At 35.1% G+C, this 18005-nt stretch overlaps 3 protein-coding genes and 1 long non-coding RNA gene across 4 annotated transcripts; all 4 read right to left on the reverse strand.

Annotated features, from left to right (window-relative positions):
* Positions 1-746: 746 nt before the first annotated feature.
* LOC133676611 (uncharacterized) lies at positions 747-1413 on the reverse strand. The gene is made up of 3 exons (XR_009835635.1): positions 1250-1413; positions 1086-1155; positions 747-920 (listed from the first exon to the last, which is right to left on the reverse strand). It is a non-coding gene; the product is annotated as an uncharacterized LOC133676611 (long non-coding RNA).
* A 5957-nt stretch (positions 1414-7370) lies between these two features.
* On the reverse strand, positions 7371-9916 carry LOC133676992 (zinc finger BED domain-containing protein RICESLEEPER 1-like). The gene is made up of 2 exons (XM_062098816.1): positions 9861-9916; positions 7371-8885 (listed from the first exon to the last, which is right to left on the reverse strand). The coding sequence occupies exons 1-2, from the start codon at positions 9903-9905 to the stop codon at positions 7371-7373; spliced, it is 1560 nt and encodes a 519-aa protein (XP_061954800.1). The 5' UTR covers positions 9906-9916.
* Positions 9917-10951: 1035 nt separating this feature from the next.
* Positions 10952-12263, reverse strand: LOC133677395 (DELLA protein GAIP-like). Its single transcript, XM_062099430.1, has one exon. It carries the CDS (start codon positions 12158-12160, stop codon positions 10952-10954), a length of 1209 nt encoding a protein of 402 aa, XP_061955414.1. The 5' UTR covers positions 12161-12263.
* Positions 12264-13880: 1617 nt separating this feature from the next.
* LOC133677182 (DELLA protein 2-like) lies at positions 13881-15559 on the reverse strand. The gene has a single exon (XM_062099046.1). It carries the CDS (start codon positions 15278-15280, stop codon positions 14171-14173), a length of 1110 nt encoding a protein of 369 aa, XP_061955030.1. The 5' UTR covers positions 15281-15559; the 3' UTR covers positions 13881-14170.
* Between the last annotated feature and the right edge of the window lie 2446 nt (positions 15560-18005).

Genomic DNA, 18005 nt, shown 5'->3' on the forward strand with positions numbered 1-18005 from the left:
AATTTGAAAAAAAAAATAACAACAAAAACATAGATAAAGAAAAAATTGGTGAAGTGACGGATAATGCTAGCTAAATTTGCTTCTCACATGTTAAATGTTTGGCTAGTCATACAATGTTTTTAATTGGGTCTTTTACTGGGACAAAATTACCATTACCTCAATTATCTTCCTCGATATGTTGGCCGCTCTCTAACTTATACTTATGAGACGTAATTATTTTGTTTGTTTTGATTTATTAGGATTAAAAATAATTTTTAAAATAAAAAATATTATTTTATTATATTTTTATAAATATATTTTAAAAAATAATTATTACTATACTCTCAAATATATTTTTAATATATGATCTAATCAAAGTAGATCAAACTTAGATTAACTAAAAACAACATTATTTTAATTTAAAAAAAAATAAAAACAATGTTTTTTTAAATCAAACAAATCTCATTTCCATCTTCACTGGATCAACAAACGTTGATCAATTTAATAAGTTAATTATTTTAAAAAGTGTTTTTTATTTAATAATATATTTTTATTTTTTAAAATTTATTTTTAATATCATCACATCAAAATAATTTAAAAATAAAAAAAATAAAAAATATATTTTTAAACCTCAAAAATAGACATGCACTTTGTATTATGATAAATGATTTTTTTTAAAACAATTTTTTAATTGAATCATATAAAAATATTTTTTTAAAATTTCTTTTATTTTTCACATAGAATATTAAAACCATTAAATAACAAAAAAAAAACATCAGTTTCTTGCTTTGTTTTAAGCCAAAACGGACTCACACGTAGTTTCAAATTATTTCTTACATCTATAAAATTGAGCAAATAATAAGTCTTCGTCACTTCAGGTTCTTATGTCCAGTACTATTCTTCTACAGCATCCAAATCAGATATGCTCAGCCTGGTTGACCCTGCGGCATAGAAAAATAATGTACCTTGTTACTTGTTTTCATTTGAGAATTACTTTCCAGCCTAGTTTTCATGTTCATGCAGACTGCAGATTATATGCGCATTCTGATTTTTCACTCTGCAGACAAATCTAGTTCTTGGAAATAAAAGAGAAGGCCAGTGTTTACCTGGGAAAAATTTATTTCACACTACTAGCAAGTAGCAACTACCAGTGAGGATCCAAACATGGATCAATTGCTGAAGAAAAAAGAAGAAGAAGAAATAAATAAACAGATAGCAGAGATATAAAACCATCACATTTTAATCGAGCAAAAAGAAAAGGAAAACTTACTTCCAGGTAGGGTTGTCCAACCAATCCTTTCCACATATCAAAGCCTCAGCTATGTCAGGACGAACACAGTCATGGACTGATGCCATCTTCATAACCTCTGATGACTTGGAAATGACAGTTGATACTGGAATTGCTAAGAAATCACGAGCCATATTTCCCAGTATTGGAAATAAAAAAATAAAAAAATATTTTAATTGTGTTTGATGTTGTTGCTTGAGTTAATTTAAACATAATTTTGCTGGTGTGAAATGAAGGGAATTGATGTATAATGCTACCTAAATTTGTTTCTCACATATTAATTATTTTGGTTAATGCAAATAAATATTTGCAAGAAAGGAGAAATTTTCATAAACACCTTAAAATACAAAATACTTTATCAAAATATTTGCAAATAAATATTTTCACGAGCCATTTTTCCCAGTATTGGAAAATTTCGAGCGTTGTCTTGCCACCAAGCTAATACGTTACCATCCTTATCCAAGTTCTCCGGAGGCAGTTGTAGATATTGATCAAGCTCATTCCATTGTGAGTGCACCATGTTGCGTTCATGCTTACCCTTGCGCCACTCTTTGAAACTAATATCAGATGATGTACAACGACTCACGTCAGCCATGGCAGAAGAAGATGGTCCCTGATTGCTGATGTCCTTTGCATATTTATGTTGTGTGTGGTCCCGCACCATGTGATGGTGGGACCACCATATTAATTAGTAAGAGACAGCAAGGCAAGGCTGTCTCTTTGAATTAATAGAGGAGCTGCCACTGTAGAGGCAGTAGCAAAAACGGGAGAAAAACAAGAGAAAAGAGAAGAAGAGGCAGCAGAGCAGCCTGTGTTCGTTCTTCGATTTCCAGCTCGTTCACCGTTGGATCGTGCTGAGATTTTGACAGCAGCTTCTAGACACATTCCTCTTCATTCTGGACGGTTGGATCGAAGATTGGTGGTGTGTAAGCTGACCGTTTTGACAGAAAACGGGGCTGTCAGTTTTGTGAGTTTTTCTCAAATAATTCTCCTTTAATCTTGTTGTAATCCGAGAATAAGTAGTTCTTGATGATATATATGTTGTATCCCTTAGTTGAATCTGAGGAAGAACAGTTGTGAACCCATTATTTGTGATAGTGGAAGTTTTTAGGTGGACTCCGGTCCCGTGGTTTTTCCCGCATCGGGTTTTCCACGTAAAAATCTTGGTGTTAATTTGTGTGATTATTTGCATTATATTTGATCATTGTTTGAATCTGTTTTTACTGCACAAAGAGGGAAAAAGGATTGGGACTTGTGAATTGTGAATGTATTCCGCTTAATTGATCCGGTTAGTTGTCCCGAGTTTTCCCAACAAAGTGGTATCAGAGCATTTGGTTGTGTAGATTGAGTTCTTGTGCAGTTAAAATGGAAAAGGAAGATTCGGGCATGATAAAGCTCACTTCCTCAAATTATTTTCTGTGGAAAACAATGATGGAGGATCACTTATATTGCAATGATTTGGCTTTGCCGATTGAATGTAAAGGAATAAAGCCTGATGACATGGATGATGCAAAATGGAATGGACTAAATAGAAAGGCTACCGCTAATGTTAGAAAATGGGTATCTTCTAAGTCCATTAATCATATTTCTCAAGAACATGACTGTTATACAGTGTGGAAGATGTTGGAAGAAACATTTGCCAAGGAGAGTGCACAAAACAAGGTTTTTGTAATTAGAGACCTTGTGAATTTGAAGAATAGAGATGGTGAAGATGCTTCAGTGCATATAAATGTATTCCAAGGGTTCTTGAATCAGCTGTCATTGATGAACCTTGAGTTAGCCGATGAAATGCAAGCATTAATCCTATTGAGTTCATTGTCGGATAGTTGGGAGACTTTGGTAGTGTCACTTAGCAATTCTACTCCGAATGGAAAGCTCACTTTGAAAACAGTGAAGGATTGTATCCTCAATGAAGAGAAGAGGAGGAAAGGGACAAGCACTTCCGAGTCTCATGCACTTGTTACAGAAAGTCGAGGGAGAAGTCAAAGCAGGTTCTCTCACAGCAAGCAAGATGGAGAATCCAGCAATAGAAAAGGCAAATGGAAGCCAAGAGGAAGATCTCAGTCAAGGAAGGGTTTTAAGTGTTATTATTGTGACAAGCCTGGGCATATGCAAAAAGATTGCAGAAAGTATAAAAGAGATAAAAAGGGTAGAGATGAAGACAAGAATGAAGAGAATGGTACAGCTGCAGTTGTATCTGATGGTGATGTTGCCATTGTGTGTGATGATGGTTGTGTTAATCTTGCATGTCAAGATACCACCTGGGTTGCAGATTCAGCAGCTTCTTACCATGTTACACCCCGACGTGATTTTTACACATCCTACACTGCTGGTGACTTTGGTCAAGTTAGGATGGGAAATCAAGGGATGGCTAGTGTTGTGGGCATTGGAGATATTTGGTTGGAAACCAATACTGGGTGCAAGTTGATACTCAAAGATGTTAGGCATGTGCCTGATATGCGCCTACATTTGATCTCTACTGGTACTCTTGATGAAGAAGGCTATCACAGTTACTTTGGAGATGGTAAATGGAAGCTCTCCAGAAATTCCCTAATTGTTGCTAAAGGGAAGAAGATGGGTCTCTACATGTCACAAGCCAAGGTGATCAAAGGGGAGGTAAATGCAATTGAAGATTGCTCTACTGATTTATGGCATAAGCGGCTTGGACATTTGAGTGAGAAAGGCCTTGGAATCCTTGCCAAGAAGAATTACCTTCCTTTAAAAGGTATGAACTTGAACACATGTACTCATTGTTTAGTTGGTAAACAACATAGAGTTGCATTTCAAAGATCATCTTCACATAGAAGGTCACATGTTCTTGATTTAGTTCATATTGATGTTTGCTCAATGATTGATAAGTCTCTTGGAGGTGCATTGTACTTTATTAGTTTTATTGATGATCACTCCAGGAAGATTTGGGCTATTTGTTTGAAATCCAAAGATCAGGTGCTTGATGTCTTTAAGGATTTCCATGCCAGAGTTGAAAGAGAAACTGGTAGAAAGCTTAAATGTGTTCGAGCAGATAATGGTGGTGAATACAGGGGTCCTTTTGAGAAGTACTGCAGGGAACATGGCATCAAGTTAGAGAAGACAGTTCCTAAGACTCCACAACAGAATGGAGTGGCTGAGAGAATGAACAGAACAATTGTTGAAAGAATTAGATGTATGCTCTCTCATGCAAAGCTGCCTAAGTCCTTTTGGGGTGAGGCAATGAAGACTGCAGTTGCCATGATCAACCTTTCTCCATCAGTTCCTCTTGAGTTTGATGTTCCAGATAGAGTTTGGAAAGGAAAGGATGTTTCCTATGCACACTTGAGAGTGTTTGGATGTAGAGCATTTGTACATGTTCCAAGGGATGAAAGGTCTAAGCTTGATAGCAAGACAAAACAGTGTATTTTCTTGGGCTCTGAAGATGATGAGTTTGGTTATAGGTTATGGGATCCAAAGGAGAAGAAAATTGTGAGAAGCAGAGATGTTATCTTCTTTGAAGATCAAACCATTGAAGACTTTGAACTGAAGGAGAAAACAGAGTCTACTACTTTTATTCCATCTAATTCAAATCCAGCACCTACTCCACAGTTATCTTTGATGCCTGCTAATCATGGGGGAGACTTGCAAAATGATGAAAATGGCGGTTTTTTTAATGAGCCATTAGTTGGTGATCCTGAATCAGCTAATGATGATATTGATGTTATTCCTGAACAGGGTATGCAGGAAGCTCCAGATGAGCCACAATTGAGGAGGTCAACTAGACCTCGCCAACCTTCCACCAAATACTCTCCTCATGAGTATGTGCTGGTTACTGACGGGGGAGAGCCAGAATGCTTTGATGAAGCTATGTCACATGAGAAGAAAAGTGAGTGGTTGAAAGCAATGCAAGAAGAGATGAAATCCTTGCATGAAAATCATACCTTTGAGTTAGTGAAGCTTCCTAAAGGTAAGAGAGCGCTCAAGAACAAATGGGTGTTCAGGTTGAAAATTGATGAACATTGCTCACAGCCAAGGTACAAGGCAAGATTGGTTGTGAAAGGTTTCGGTCAGAAGAAGGGTATTGATTTTGAAGAAATCTTTTCACCAGTGGTCAAGATGTCTTCAATCCGAGTTGTGCTTGGCTTAGCTGCTAGTTTGAATCTTGAAGTTGAGCAACTTGATGTGAAAACTGCCTTTCTCCATGGTGATTTAGATGAGGAGATCTACATGGAACAGCCTGAAGGGTTTGAAGCAAAAGGTAAAGAGCAGCTAGTTTGCAAGTTGAAAAAGAGCTTATATGGGTTAAAGCAAGCTCCAAGACAATGGTACAAGAAGTTTGATTCTTTCATGGTGGATCATGGTTATGACAGGACCACTTCTGATCATTGTGTATTTATGAAAAGGTTTCCAGATGGAAACTTTATTATTCTCCTGTTGTATGTGGATGATATGTTGATTGTTGGCCATGATGCTAAGAAGATTCAGATGTTGAAGGAAGAGTTAAACAAGTCTTTTGCAATGAAAGACTTAGGACCGGCAAAACAGATTCTTGGCATGAAGATCACATGTGACAGGAAGAAGGAGAAACTTTGGCTATCTCAGGAGAGATATGTCCAAAAGGTACTTGAGAGATTCAACATGAGCAACTCCAAACCAGTTTGTTCTCCACTTGCAAGCCACTTTAAACTAAGTTCTAAGCAGTGTCCTTCAAGTGATGAAGAAAGAGATGAGATGGAAAAGGTTCCTTATGCATCCGCAGTTGGTAGCTTGATGTATGCCATGGTTTGCACAAGGCCGGATATAGCTCATGCAGTTGGTGTGGTTAGTCGGTTCCTCTCCAATCCTGGTAAAGAACACTGGTCAGCAGTGAAATGGATACTCAAGTATCTCAAAGGTACTTCTAGTTTCAGCTTATGTTTTGGTAATGATAAACCTGTGTTGGATGGATACACAGATGCAGATATGGCTGGTGATGTTGATTCTAGAAAGTCCACATCAGGATACTTGATGAAGTTTGCAGGGGGAGCAGTCTCATGGCAATCAAGGTTGCAAAAATGTGTGGCATTATCCACTACAGAGGCTGAATATATTGCTCTTACTGAAGGGGGCAAAGAGTTGTTATGGATGAAGAAGTTCTTACATGAACTTGGCCTAGTTCAAGAGAACTTTGTGTTGCACTGTGATAGTCAAAGTGCAATCCATCTCAGTAAGCATCCTACTTTTCACTCTCGGTCAAAGCACATTGAAGTTAGATATCAATGGATTCGAGATGCTATGGAGATGAAGTCATTTGTTGTTGAGAAGATCCATACTGATGACAACGTGTCAGATATGATGACCAAACCTCTACCGAGAGAGAAGTTTGAGTTTTGTAGAAGGGAAGCAGGCTTATCAGAGCCTTCTAAATTGAAGCTTACATGTTGATCGCCAATATGGCGAATTCCTCACATGGTGCGTGAGGGGGAGATTTGTTGTGTGTGGTCCCGCACCATGTGATGGTGGGACCACCATATTAATTAGTAAGAGACAGCAAGGCAAGGCTGTCTCTTTGAATTAATAGAGGAGCTGCCACTGTAGAGGCAGTAGCAAAAACGGGAGAAAAACAAGAGAAAAGAGAAGAAGAGGCAGCAGAGCAGCCTGTGTTCGTTCTTCGATTTCCAGCTCGTTCACCGTTGGATCGTGCTGATATTTTGACAGCAGCTTCTAGACACATTCCTCTTCATTCTGGACGGTTGGATCGAAGATTGGTGGTGTGTAAGCTGGCCGTTTTGACAGAAAACGGGGCTGTCAGTTTTGTGAGTTTTTCTCAAATAATTCTCCTTTAATCTTGTTGTAATCCGAGAATAAGTAGTTCTTGATGATATATATGTTGTATCCCTTAGTTGAATCTGAGGAAGAACAGTTGTGAACCCATTATTTGTGATAGTGGAAGTTTTTAGGTGGACTCCGGTCCCGTGGTTTTCCCGCATCGGGTTTTCCACGTAAAAATCTTGGTGTTAATTTGTGTGATTATTTGCATTATATTTGATCATTGTTTGAATCTGTTTTTACTGCACAAAGAGGAAAAAAGGATTGGAACTTGTGAATTGTGAATGTATTCCGCTTAATTGATCCGGTTAGTTGTCCCGAGTTTTCACAACAATTTATGGTATGCACATGTAAGATCGCAACGGAATCTGGATAAGTGCAAGTCAGCATCACTGCCGTATATCTGCGGGTAGCCATACTCAATAATGTCCCATTTAAAGTACGGGTTAAGAACTACTGAGATTCCCAAAGCCAAGCTAGCTTCTCCCCAATACTCGTGAAATTTTCCCTTCATTCTATTTGCCATAGCGCGAACATATACATAATCACTCTGTTCCCACTTAAGCAAATTCTTACAAACATCACAAACATTAAGGAAATAATCCTCTCTGCTTGTTGGAAAATTGCATGTTGACTGGCAGAACTCCTTCAAGCACTCACATACGGCTGTTGCTTTGTTCCATTCTTCCGCAGATGGATTCACTTTGAAATCATCATCGAGTTGCTCTAGGTGATTAAAAGCTGTTCTAAATTCCAATGAACTCTCCAGCATAAGAAAGGTGGTGTCACATCTCGCGGGAACATCTAGAGTAGGAATTTCCTTGTCCTGAAAACTCCGATTCTTAATTGCCTCCTGGAACCTGTGCCTTCTAAGTGAGCTTCCGTTGACGTACTCTATACATTCTCTGATCTTATAAAGCACACTCCTTATCTCAGAAAATCCATCTTGAGCAAGGAGGCTGAGAATTTGGGCATAACTAGGAACACAGAAAAGATGTCCATGGATAGGTGGGGCTTGATCAGAAACCTTACTTCTTAATTCTCCAATCATGTGATCGTTTGGAGGAGTTATATCCAGGAATATGAAGCGAACGCTCTTGTTGATGCTCCACTCTGTAAGCACACTTTTAAAGACTTCATGTACAGTGCCCATGTCATAGTTGTACCGTAAGTTCCTGAAAGCAAGAATCTTCTTCTTCAGCTGCCATCCATCGTCAATGAAGTGCACGGTGAAGCAACAGTAGGTCATCATCTTGTCATTAGATGACCACAATTCCATTGATAAACTGAAGAGACAAGAGAGCTTATCAAAACAATTGATGAGTTTCTCCTTCTCTCGTCTGCAAATAGTAAGGACATCATCTGTAACCTCGTCTTTTGAATAAAGTTTAAACACTGGCTGCAAATTCTTCACAAAAATTTCAAAAAACTCATGTTGAACCATGTCCAAGGGATATCCATGCTTAATAATCATTGTTGCAATGTCTAGACGACTTCTTTCTTGATGTATGACAAAATTCCTTTGGATGACGCTAGTACTCAAGTCACCTGTCTCAACCAAGATTTGCTGCTCTTCTTCGTCCTGTCTACTTCGCGAACATTTTTTTAAGTGTTTGTGCAAATTTGAAGTTCCTCTTTTGCTTTCTGCTCTATACTTCTTCTTACAATATTTACATGTGGCCCATTCTTCCCCGTTTTCTGCCGTATGCTTAACGAAGTTGTCCCACACAGCTGACATCTTTCTTTGTTTATTAGTACTCTGGAGGCCACCATCTACACTAAGCGATGAATTCTCACCATTCAGAGCAGGTGCAGGTATAGCAGATTGTTCTTGGACGTCCTGTCAAGAGATAGGGAAGGAGGATATTGGCAACATGAAGGCCAATTCCAGTCAATAATATTGGCAGATTGTGTCTTCTTCAATAGTTCAACATACAAGCAAAACGGAGGCAAAATGGATTTTATTATATGCGAATTATCAAATGTAATTTATCTACTGAACAATAATTATTCCACCCCTTGCGCAATCTGCGGAAGGAAATCTGCCACATAGAAGGCTGTGATTGGACACATGATGGGTGTCCATCCAAAACAGAGGGTCTTTTCTGTCCATCTGACAAGGCAGATGATTTAGAGCTTCTGGGTCTTAATAACCTTGAACCCAATTCTGCTGTCTAGAATTTCTTGCAGCGAATCATATGTAGATTTTTTTTATTTAGTTCGATATTTAATTTTAAACTCATTAAAAGGTTTTTTTTATTGTTTTTAGATGAAAATGAGTTAATTTGATGTTTTTGGATCTAAATAACCTAGAATCCAATCCTCTAGTTACCAGAGCTGGCTAGAATTTCTTATAGCAAACAACACGTGTGCTCTGTCTGAAATGTAATTTTTTTTATTTTTTAAAAGTAAAGTTTTGAAAAATAAATTATTTTTAGATATTTGATAATATCATAAAAAATAAATTGAAAAATATTTTTTGGTGTTTAGCTAAATAATAAAAAAAACTGTAAAATAATTTATTAATATTTTATTTTATCTCAAGTTTATTAAAATAATAAGAAACTAATCTTATAAATTAAAAAGTTAAATGAGAATGAAAATGTGAATCTAATATAATAAATAAAAAATTTTAATTAAAAAAATTATAAGAGAAAAATAAATAATAATTATAAAAATAAATATCAAAGTTGATATAAAAATAAAATTAAATTAAATTTTAAAAATAAAATTAAAAAAATTACAATACAAAATACGTAATCAATCAACTCATTCTCCAAGAAAATAATGACATGAATTCAGTATAGAAGAGCACCTGTTCAAGAGGCTCGCGTGTTTCTTCATGTGGGATGTTTGGCATTCTTTCATCATCCAATCAACTCATTTAGTTCTTTGACACTAACTTTCCACAACTTTAAACATTTCCTCTGCAAGGTACGCAATACCTTATTTATCAAAAGTTCTCGTTCTGAAGTCTCTTTCATGCGTTCAGGGAGAAGAAATTCCAATACGCAATCATCCTTGCAAGTGTGGGTACTTGTTAGCCTTATAGCAAAAGCAGCATTTAAGTTTATGATCAGCCAGATACTTAGGTAACTCGCATGAGGGAATTCGGTTGGATCAAGCAGGGAAATGCCATGCTGGATATGAATATTAGATTGAAGTGCTTTTCCGGCGATACCTTTTCCTTCCTCGAGACGATATCGTGCATATTCATCCACTAATTCATGCATTGACCAATTATTTATATAGCAAGCGCTATCATCAATACATAGAATACGTTTTCCCTTTGAATTTGTATTACCATCTTGGCCATAGGAAATCCATGTCAGACCCAGTGGTAACTCATGTAGTTCACATATATATTCCAATATGTCATTTAACTTAGCTGAAGCAGCTATTCGATTCATTGAAGAGCCCTGTGAGATCAACGACACCAATAATGGCATAAAGATTAAAAAAAAAAGTATATCACAAATCCTGTGGATCAAACTCTTTTAGATTGTTTTTTTTGCCATTTATCAAAGCAAGAATTATATTGTAAGTTTCTAATTTATGTCTAACGAATTTGAAATTGTTTCAATCTCCGCATGCCATAAAGATAAAACTAGGCAATCTGTTAAATCTCGGAAACAAAGAACGATACCTGCGTGGACCCTAAGTTTCTATCTGCCATTATGGAAACTAGAGAATCATTTTCTTCATCATCCTCAGACTCAGAGGAGCTCGCCATCCCTTCTGAGTCATCAACTGTATCCATCCCTTCTAAGTCATCAACTGTATCTTGCATTGTGTAAAGACCTGTCAACATGTTTTTCCAGTAGCCTAAAGTGAAAATACACACAACGAATTTATTGCTTGATAATTAGTATAACAAGAGAAGAGAAAGGAAAGGATGGAATTGGATTATTCACCGCCACTGAATTGAGGTGGATCAGTGACCTTCCAAACTGAGGCTACAGCTACCGGAAAACGGTTCCCACGTAGCAGGATATGCCCATCCTTCTCTTCGATTACAAACTCTTTATTGAACTTGTGTGCCTTTTGGGGAACTGCACAGAACCCAGCCTGAGATAGGCGATTTTGCCACTGAGCAAATGACTCAATCCGCTCGACCCGGTCAACGCCCTCACATGCCACCACATTCCCAATCTGTCGCCTGAAATGCTTCTCCCAGAGCGCTGGCTCAAACGTTTCCACCAGTGACTTAAAAACATGGTAGTAGTATTGGAATGATTGTTCGAGCCGCTCCGAAAGATCTGGGCTGTTAAGATTGGCTTCTTGCTCAACAATTACCATGATGTCCGCTCCCAAATCCTTCACTTTTGAAAGAACTTGCTCCATTGCCCCATCTTGTGCAAGCAATTTGTGGAGTGTAAAATTCCAATTCACAACCAGCATCTCATCCTCACTTTTCCTTCTGAGTTTGGAAATACAATTGACAATATCATCCGGACTATTGCATATCAATTGCCTCAATTGCATATTTGAGTGTTCAGCCCATTTCCGGTTTTGACGGAGATAGTCAGTGTGTTTTGACATTTTCGGCGTGATACTGGTTATTAGGACTGATTGTAGGCCACCATACTGCCTTTTGAGCTCTTCAATAAAAAAATGCCACTGCCAAAAATCGAACAGGATGGAGAAGTCAATAATGTGGAGTCGTTTATATCCCGAATTCAAGGCATCAGCAATGGCATGTTTACTGGTGATTGTAGCAAACTCGTAGAAAGCAGCATACATGTATTTGTCCGGTTTGCATAGCAAAGGTAGCAAGGGTAAAGTACATGGAGGACGAATTTCATAGGCTCGCCGGACAAGAGCCTCAGCAAAGTATTTGACAACTTTCCTCCTCCATATGCTCTCCTCTTTTGGAGCTAGAGATTGAATTACTGCCAAAAGTGAATCTGCAACATCCAAGCGACCACCTTCAATCGCCTTAGCACACTCCATCAATATGCAAGACAGGGGAGCGGCCATTGAAGGCGACAAGATTTGATGAAGGGAATGGAAGCGCAAATGACTCTTCCACTCTTCGTTTCTTACAGTCAAACCCGTTTGCTTCCAGCATATGTTCCTTCGTGGAACCTGCAGTTCACTTTGAAGATAGGCCATTCAATTGGACATCCATTCCATTCAGATCTGTTCAATTTTCTTTAAAGGTCTGAATTAAAGTAGCTTTGAGTGGACATGTGTTGCAATCTTGGAAGGGCATGTGTTGAGATGGCTTGTTTGGTTCTTAGAAATCTTACAGAATCATAATGATGGAGGGATCCATTGATTGAATTGGTATTCTTGCTTTTTCCTTGCTTTTTTATGCCCATGATTGTTAAGTAAATAACTTGAGTATCAATTTCTTTTTAATTCTTAAAAACACTTGACTTCGCCATAACATATTTTTTACATTAGAAAAAACCTAGGGAAGCCGCAGCTAACTATCATCTAGTAACAATCTTCCAAGTAGCAAGGTGGAAAATCTAAAAAATCTAAAAATAGATATAGACTTTACTTTAATCTAGTAAAATCTAAAAAATACATCCACCTTTACTTTAATCAGATATATTGTTATGGTGATAAGGTTATCAAAATCACGATTCAACTTGTAAAATCATATATTTTTACTAATTGATATAGGCTTTACGTACTAAATCGTTTATAAAATTTAAAAATAGATAAAATTAGATGAAATCAAATAAAATCATGATTTCACCGTGATTTAACGATTTTATGCGGAAAATGCTTTTTTCCACACCAGGATAAAAGTTTCATGCTTTCCTACTTTCCTTGCATGGCAGGCTTGAATAAAGCCATGTAAAGGCTAACTTTGAATGGAAAAGTAAATAATTTCTGGAAAAGCCAGGTTTGTTGTCCTTTGTATTGTTTCCTTTTTACCTTGAATGAACTTTATGCGCTCTTTCTTCTTGACTTGGTAACCGTGGTTCTTTCTTCTCACATGGATTGCTACTTTCCACGTTGAGTTTTCTGTTTTTAGTTGAAAAATAGGTTTTTTTTTCGTTTTTTTAAAAAAATTATTTTTGTTTTTTTAATATTAATATTGTTGGAAAGTTAAATTTGTATTTTTTTTCTATTAAGCTAGCATAATTTGCTAGTTTGTCAAATAACTCAGATTATTCTTGTTTATAAATTTAGTGGGGTGTTTTTTTTTAATTAAACTTGACTTTTTTATAGTTTATTTTTTCTTATAAAATTAAAAATATTAATTTTACAGAAAAACCATGCTATTAAATTTTATAAAGTAACACAAATTAAAAGGTGTAGGATAACTAAAGAAACCGGAATCAGGGAATTCAGCTGTTTTAAATTCAAATACACGTTCCAAAAATTATAGCAAGCGCAGCATGATGAGTTATGATCAGCCTACTAAAGAAACCGGAATCAGGGAATTCAGCTGGATCAAGCACGGAAATGTCATGCTGGATATGAATATTAGATTGAAGTGCTTTTCCGGCGATACCTTGTCCTTCCTCGAGACGATGTTGTGCATATTCATCCACAAATGCTAGCATTTTCCTTTCATTTACATAGCAAGCGCTATTATCAATACATAGAATACGTTTTCCCTTTGAATTTGTATTACCATCTTGGCCATAGGAAATCCATGTCACAGCCAGTGGTAACCTATGTAGATCACATATATATTCCAATATGTCATATAACTTAGCTGAAGCAGTTATTCGATTCATTGAAGAGCCCTGTGAGATCAACGACACCAATGACGGCAGTAGATCAAACTCTTTTAGATTGTTTTTTTTTTGCCATTTATCAAAGCTGAATTATGTTGTAAGTTCCTAATTTATGTCTAACGAATTTGAAGTTGTTGCAATCCCCCATGCCATAAAGATAAAACTAGGAAATTTGTTAAATCTCGGAAACAAATTCGGACCATAAGTTTCTATCTGCCATTATGCGAACTAGAGAATCATTTTCTTCATCATCCTCAGACTCAGGCGAGCTCGACATCCCTTCTGAGTCATCAACTGTATCTTGCATTATGTAAGGACCTGTCAACATGTTTTTCCAGTAGCCTAAAGTGAAAATACACAGCGAATTTATTGATGGATAATTAGTTTAACTAGAGAAGAGAAAGGAAAGGATGGAATTGGATTATTCACCGCCACTGAATTGAGGTGGATCAGTAACCTTCCAAACTGAGGCTACAGCTAGCGGAAAACCGTGCCAACTTAGCAGGATATTATGCCCTTCCTTCTCTTCGATTCCATATTCATCAAAATCGAATTGAAAACACATCTTAAACTCGTCTACCTGTTGAGGAACTGGACAAAACCCAGCCTGAGACAGGCGATTTTGCCACTGAGCAAATGACTCAATCCGCTCGACCCGGTCAACGCCCTCACATGCCACCACATTCCCAATTTGTCGCCTGAAATACTTCTCCCATAACGCTTTGGTAATATACGTTTTCTCCAGTGACTCAAAAATAGTGGAGTAGTATTGGAATGATTGTTCGAGCCGCTTCAAAAGATCAGGACTGTTAAGATTGGCTTCTTGCTCAACAATTACCATGATGTCCGCTCCCAAATCCTTCACTTTTGAAAGCACTTGCTCCGTTGCCCCATCTTGTGCAAGCAATTTGTGGAGTATATAATTCCAATTCACAACCACAATCTCATCCTCACTTTTCCTTCTGAGTTTGGAAATACAATTGACAATATCATCCGGACTATTGCATATCAATTGCCTCAATTCCAATTTTTTGTCCACAGCCTTCCGAGCCTGTTCCCAATTTTGACGGAGATAGCCAGAGTGTTTTGACAGTTTCGGTGCGATACTGGTTATTAGGACTGGTCGAAGGCCACCATACTGCTCTTTGAACTCCTTAATTAAATAATTCCACCGCCAAAAATCGAACATGGTGGAGAAGTCAATAATGCGGAGTCGTTTATATCCCGAATTCAAGGCATCAGCAATGGCATGTTTACTTGTGATTGTAGCAAACTTGTATAAAGGTTCATACATGCAATCCCTTGGATCGCATTGAGCAGGAAGCGGGGGTAAAGTACGTGGAGGACGAATTCCATAGGCTCGCCGGACAAGAGCCTCAGCAAAGTATTTGACAACTTTCCTCCTCCATATGCTCTCCTCTTTAGGAGCTAGAGATTGAATTACTGCCAAAAGTGAATCTGCAACATCCAAGCGACCACCTTCAATCGCCTTAGCACACTCCATCAATATGCAAGACAGGGGAGCGGCCATTGAAGGCGACAAGATTTGATGAAGGGAATCGAAGCGCAAATGACTCTTCCACTCTTCGTTTCTTACAGTCAACCCCGTTTGCTTCCAGCATACGTTCCTTCGTGGAACCTGCAGTTCACTTTGAAGATAGTGTCATTCAATTGGACCTCCATTCCATTCAGATCTGTTCAATTTTCTTTAAAGGTCTGAATTAAAGTAGCTTTTTAGTGGACAACGTGTGTTGAGTATTGGTTTGTTTGGTTCTTAGAAATCAATGGAAAAATCTTACAGAATCATGATGATGGAGGGACCTAACTCCTAAGCAATGGATAATTTGATTTTTTTTTTTCACTTTTTTACAACTATTGTATTTTTTTTTATTTGTGTTTTTAAATTAAGTGTGCTTATTAAACTCAAATTGAGTAAATAACTTAATTATTAAAATAATTTTAATTTTTTAAAAAACTTAATATTTTTTAAAAAATACATGCTCCTTTTTGTTAACAAAAATTTATTTTTCAAAAAATAAAAATCAAGAATACAAGTATTTTTTATATAAAAAAGCAAAAAGAAAAATAATAATTTATAGCTGTTGATGATGTTTGGTTAGAGTTGTTTTCAGCTTGAAATCGAATTTAATGATAGGAGATTGTTTAAATATAAACTAGGTTACTTCTCTCCCTATACTGTACCAAAATATTTTAAAATTATAAAATTATAAAATGATTTTTTTTTTAGAGATATATTCAATTAATTTTTATTAATTCATTAAATTCATGATTCGAATGGTATATTTTATTGAATTTAATAATATTTAAAATTGATCAAATTTAAAAAACAAACTGATAAAAAAATCAATATTCAAGAACTTTGCAGGGAGAAAATCGATTGGATGAAAAGCAAGAGAGCATAAAGAAAATGTTATCAACATCCTGCAGGTTCTGCCTCCATCACCACCAGCAGAAGACCGGCAGTAGCAAATCGCAACAGCAGCAAATACTATGTGGGGTTTGATAATATCGTGCACCAATTTTCAAAAAAAAAATTACTAATGATTGTTTATTTACTGGAAAATAATTATTTTAATAATTATTTTCTTTAAATAAATTCCAATAAAATGAATTATTTTTTATTGTTTAATAATATTGTAAAAAATATTTTTCAGTGTTTGGTTATGTCATGGAAAATAAGTGATTTCTTTTAATTGTTATTAATATTCTTTTTTTCAAGTTTATTAAAATAATAAGACACAAATCTTACAAATTTAAAGGTTGAATGAGAATGAAATTGAAAAAAATATAATTTCATAAATTATTTCAAATAAAATAAATAATAATCAAAATAATATAGATCAAATCTAACAGATAAAAAAAATTAAAATATGATAAAATTAAAATAATAATAATTACAATTTCATAAATTATTTCAAATAAAATAAGTAACAATCAAAATAATAAGGATCAAATTTGATAGATAAAAAATTTTAATTAAAAAAATGATAAGAGAAAAACCAATAACAATCATAAAAATAAGGACCAAAGTTAATATAAAAATCAAATTATAAGGGATAAAATTAAAAAAAAATCAAAACAAAATATATATAGCAATCAAGAGTTTGAGAATCAAATTTAATATAATCAACAAATAATATGATATTTTTAATTTTTTCACAACTTTTGAAAAGTATTTTCCGTCCAAAATAAAAGGAAAACACTTTCCTATAAACCAATCCAAAATTTTCTTTAACTGGAAAGTATTTTATTATCAGCAAATACTGAATTTTTATTTTTATCATAATTTTATTATCTATTGATCAATATAGAATAAATAACCTCTTAATGAGATTTATTCTTAAAAGTTGTCATAGAAGTTATACATCTCTTAATCAGATTTATTCGTAAAAATTGTTGTCAAAATGATATTAAAATCATTTCATAAAAATATTTTTAAAGGCATTTTAGAAAAAAAATTTAATTAAAAATAAACAATAATACAATTTATTTTATATATAATATATAAAGAGGTGTCTATCTTTATTATTATATAATCAACCTCCTTAATTAGAAATTATGAAAAAAACTAGTTAAAGTATTTAGTTATTATAAAACTAAATAGCAAGTTTTTGTTTTTTTATCTCTTTCTCACTGCCAGCTCGCGAGGATGTCCACTTGTGATAAAATCATTAGATCAACCTATGAATCAACTATTTTTATTAAATTAATTTTTTTTATTTATAAAATATTGACCCAATTGATTTTGAATTAGATGTAACCGAGTCAATTAAAGTTACTAAAAAACCAAGTCATGTCATATCAATTTAACATGCTAATGTCTTGTTTAGTTTAACTAAAAATCAATCTAGATCAGCTCTTGTATCCTAGTCTATCTACCAAGTCAAATTAGATTTAACATCTATAATAGCAATATAAAAGGATTAAGGTGTGTTTAGAAATAAAAAAAAAACTTTTTTTAATGAAAAATTAATAAATAAGCTCATTTTTGTCAACAAAATGTATTTTTCCAAAAACAAAATCAAGAATACATGTAGTTTTTATAACAAAACAAAAGAAATCACAATTTATAATTATTATCTTATTCTTTTATATTTGTGATAATCTAATTATAGAATATTTATTTTATTTTATTTTATTCAAATTAAAAATTAGCATTAACTTCCATTATTTTATTTATAATATCATGTAATAATTTCCATAAAAAGAATTGAAATATTCCACAGAAAGGAAGC

This window comes from Populus nigra, chromosome 17 (assembly GCF_951802175.1).
Source record: "Populus nigra chromosome 17, ddPopNigr1.1, whole genome shotgun sequence".
NCBI classification, from domain to species: Eukaryota; Viridiplantae; Streptophyta; class Magnoliopsida; order Malpighiales; family Salicaceae; genus Populus; species Populus nigra.

Coding starts and splice junctions, on each gene's coding strand:
- LOC133676992 (XM_062098816.1), bottom strand. CDS start 9,905: ATGCCAAACATCCCACATGAAGAAACACGCGAGCCTCTTGAACAG. Junction 8,886..9,860: donor CACGCGAGCCTCTTGAACAG/GTGCTCTTCTAT, acceptor ATCTCTTGACAG/GACGTCCAAGAACAATCTGC.
- LOC133677395 (XM_062099430.1), bottom strand. CDS start 12,160: ATGGCCTATCTTCAAAGTGAACTGCAGGTTCCACGAAGGAACATATGC.
- LOC133677182 (XM_062099046.1), bottom strand. CDS start 15,280: ATGGCCGCTCCCCTGTCTTGCATATTGATGGAGTGTGCTAAGGCGATT.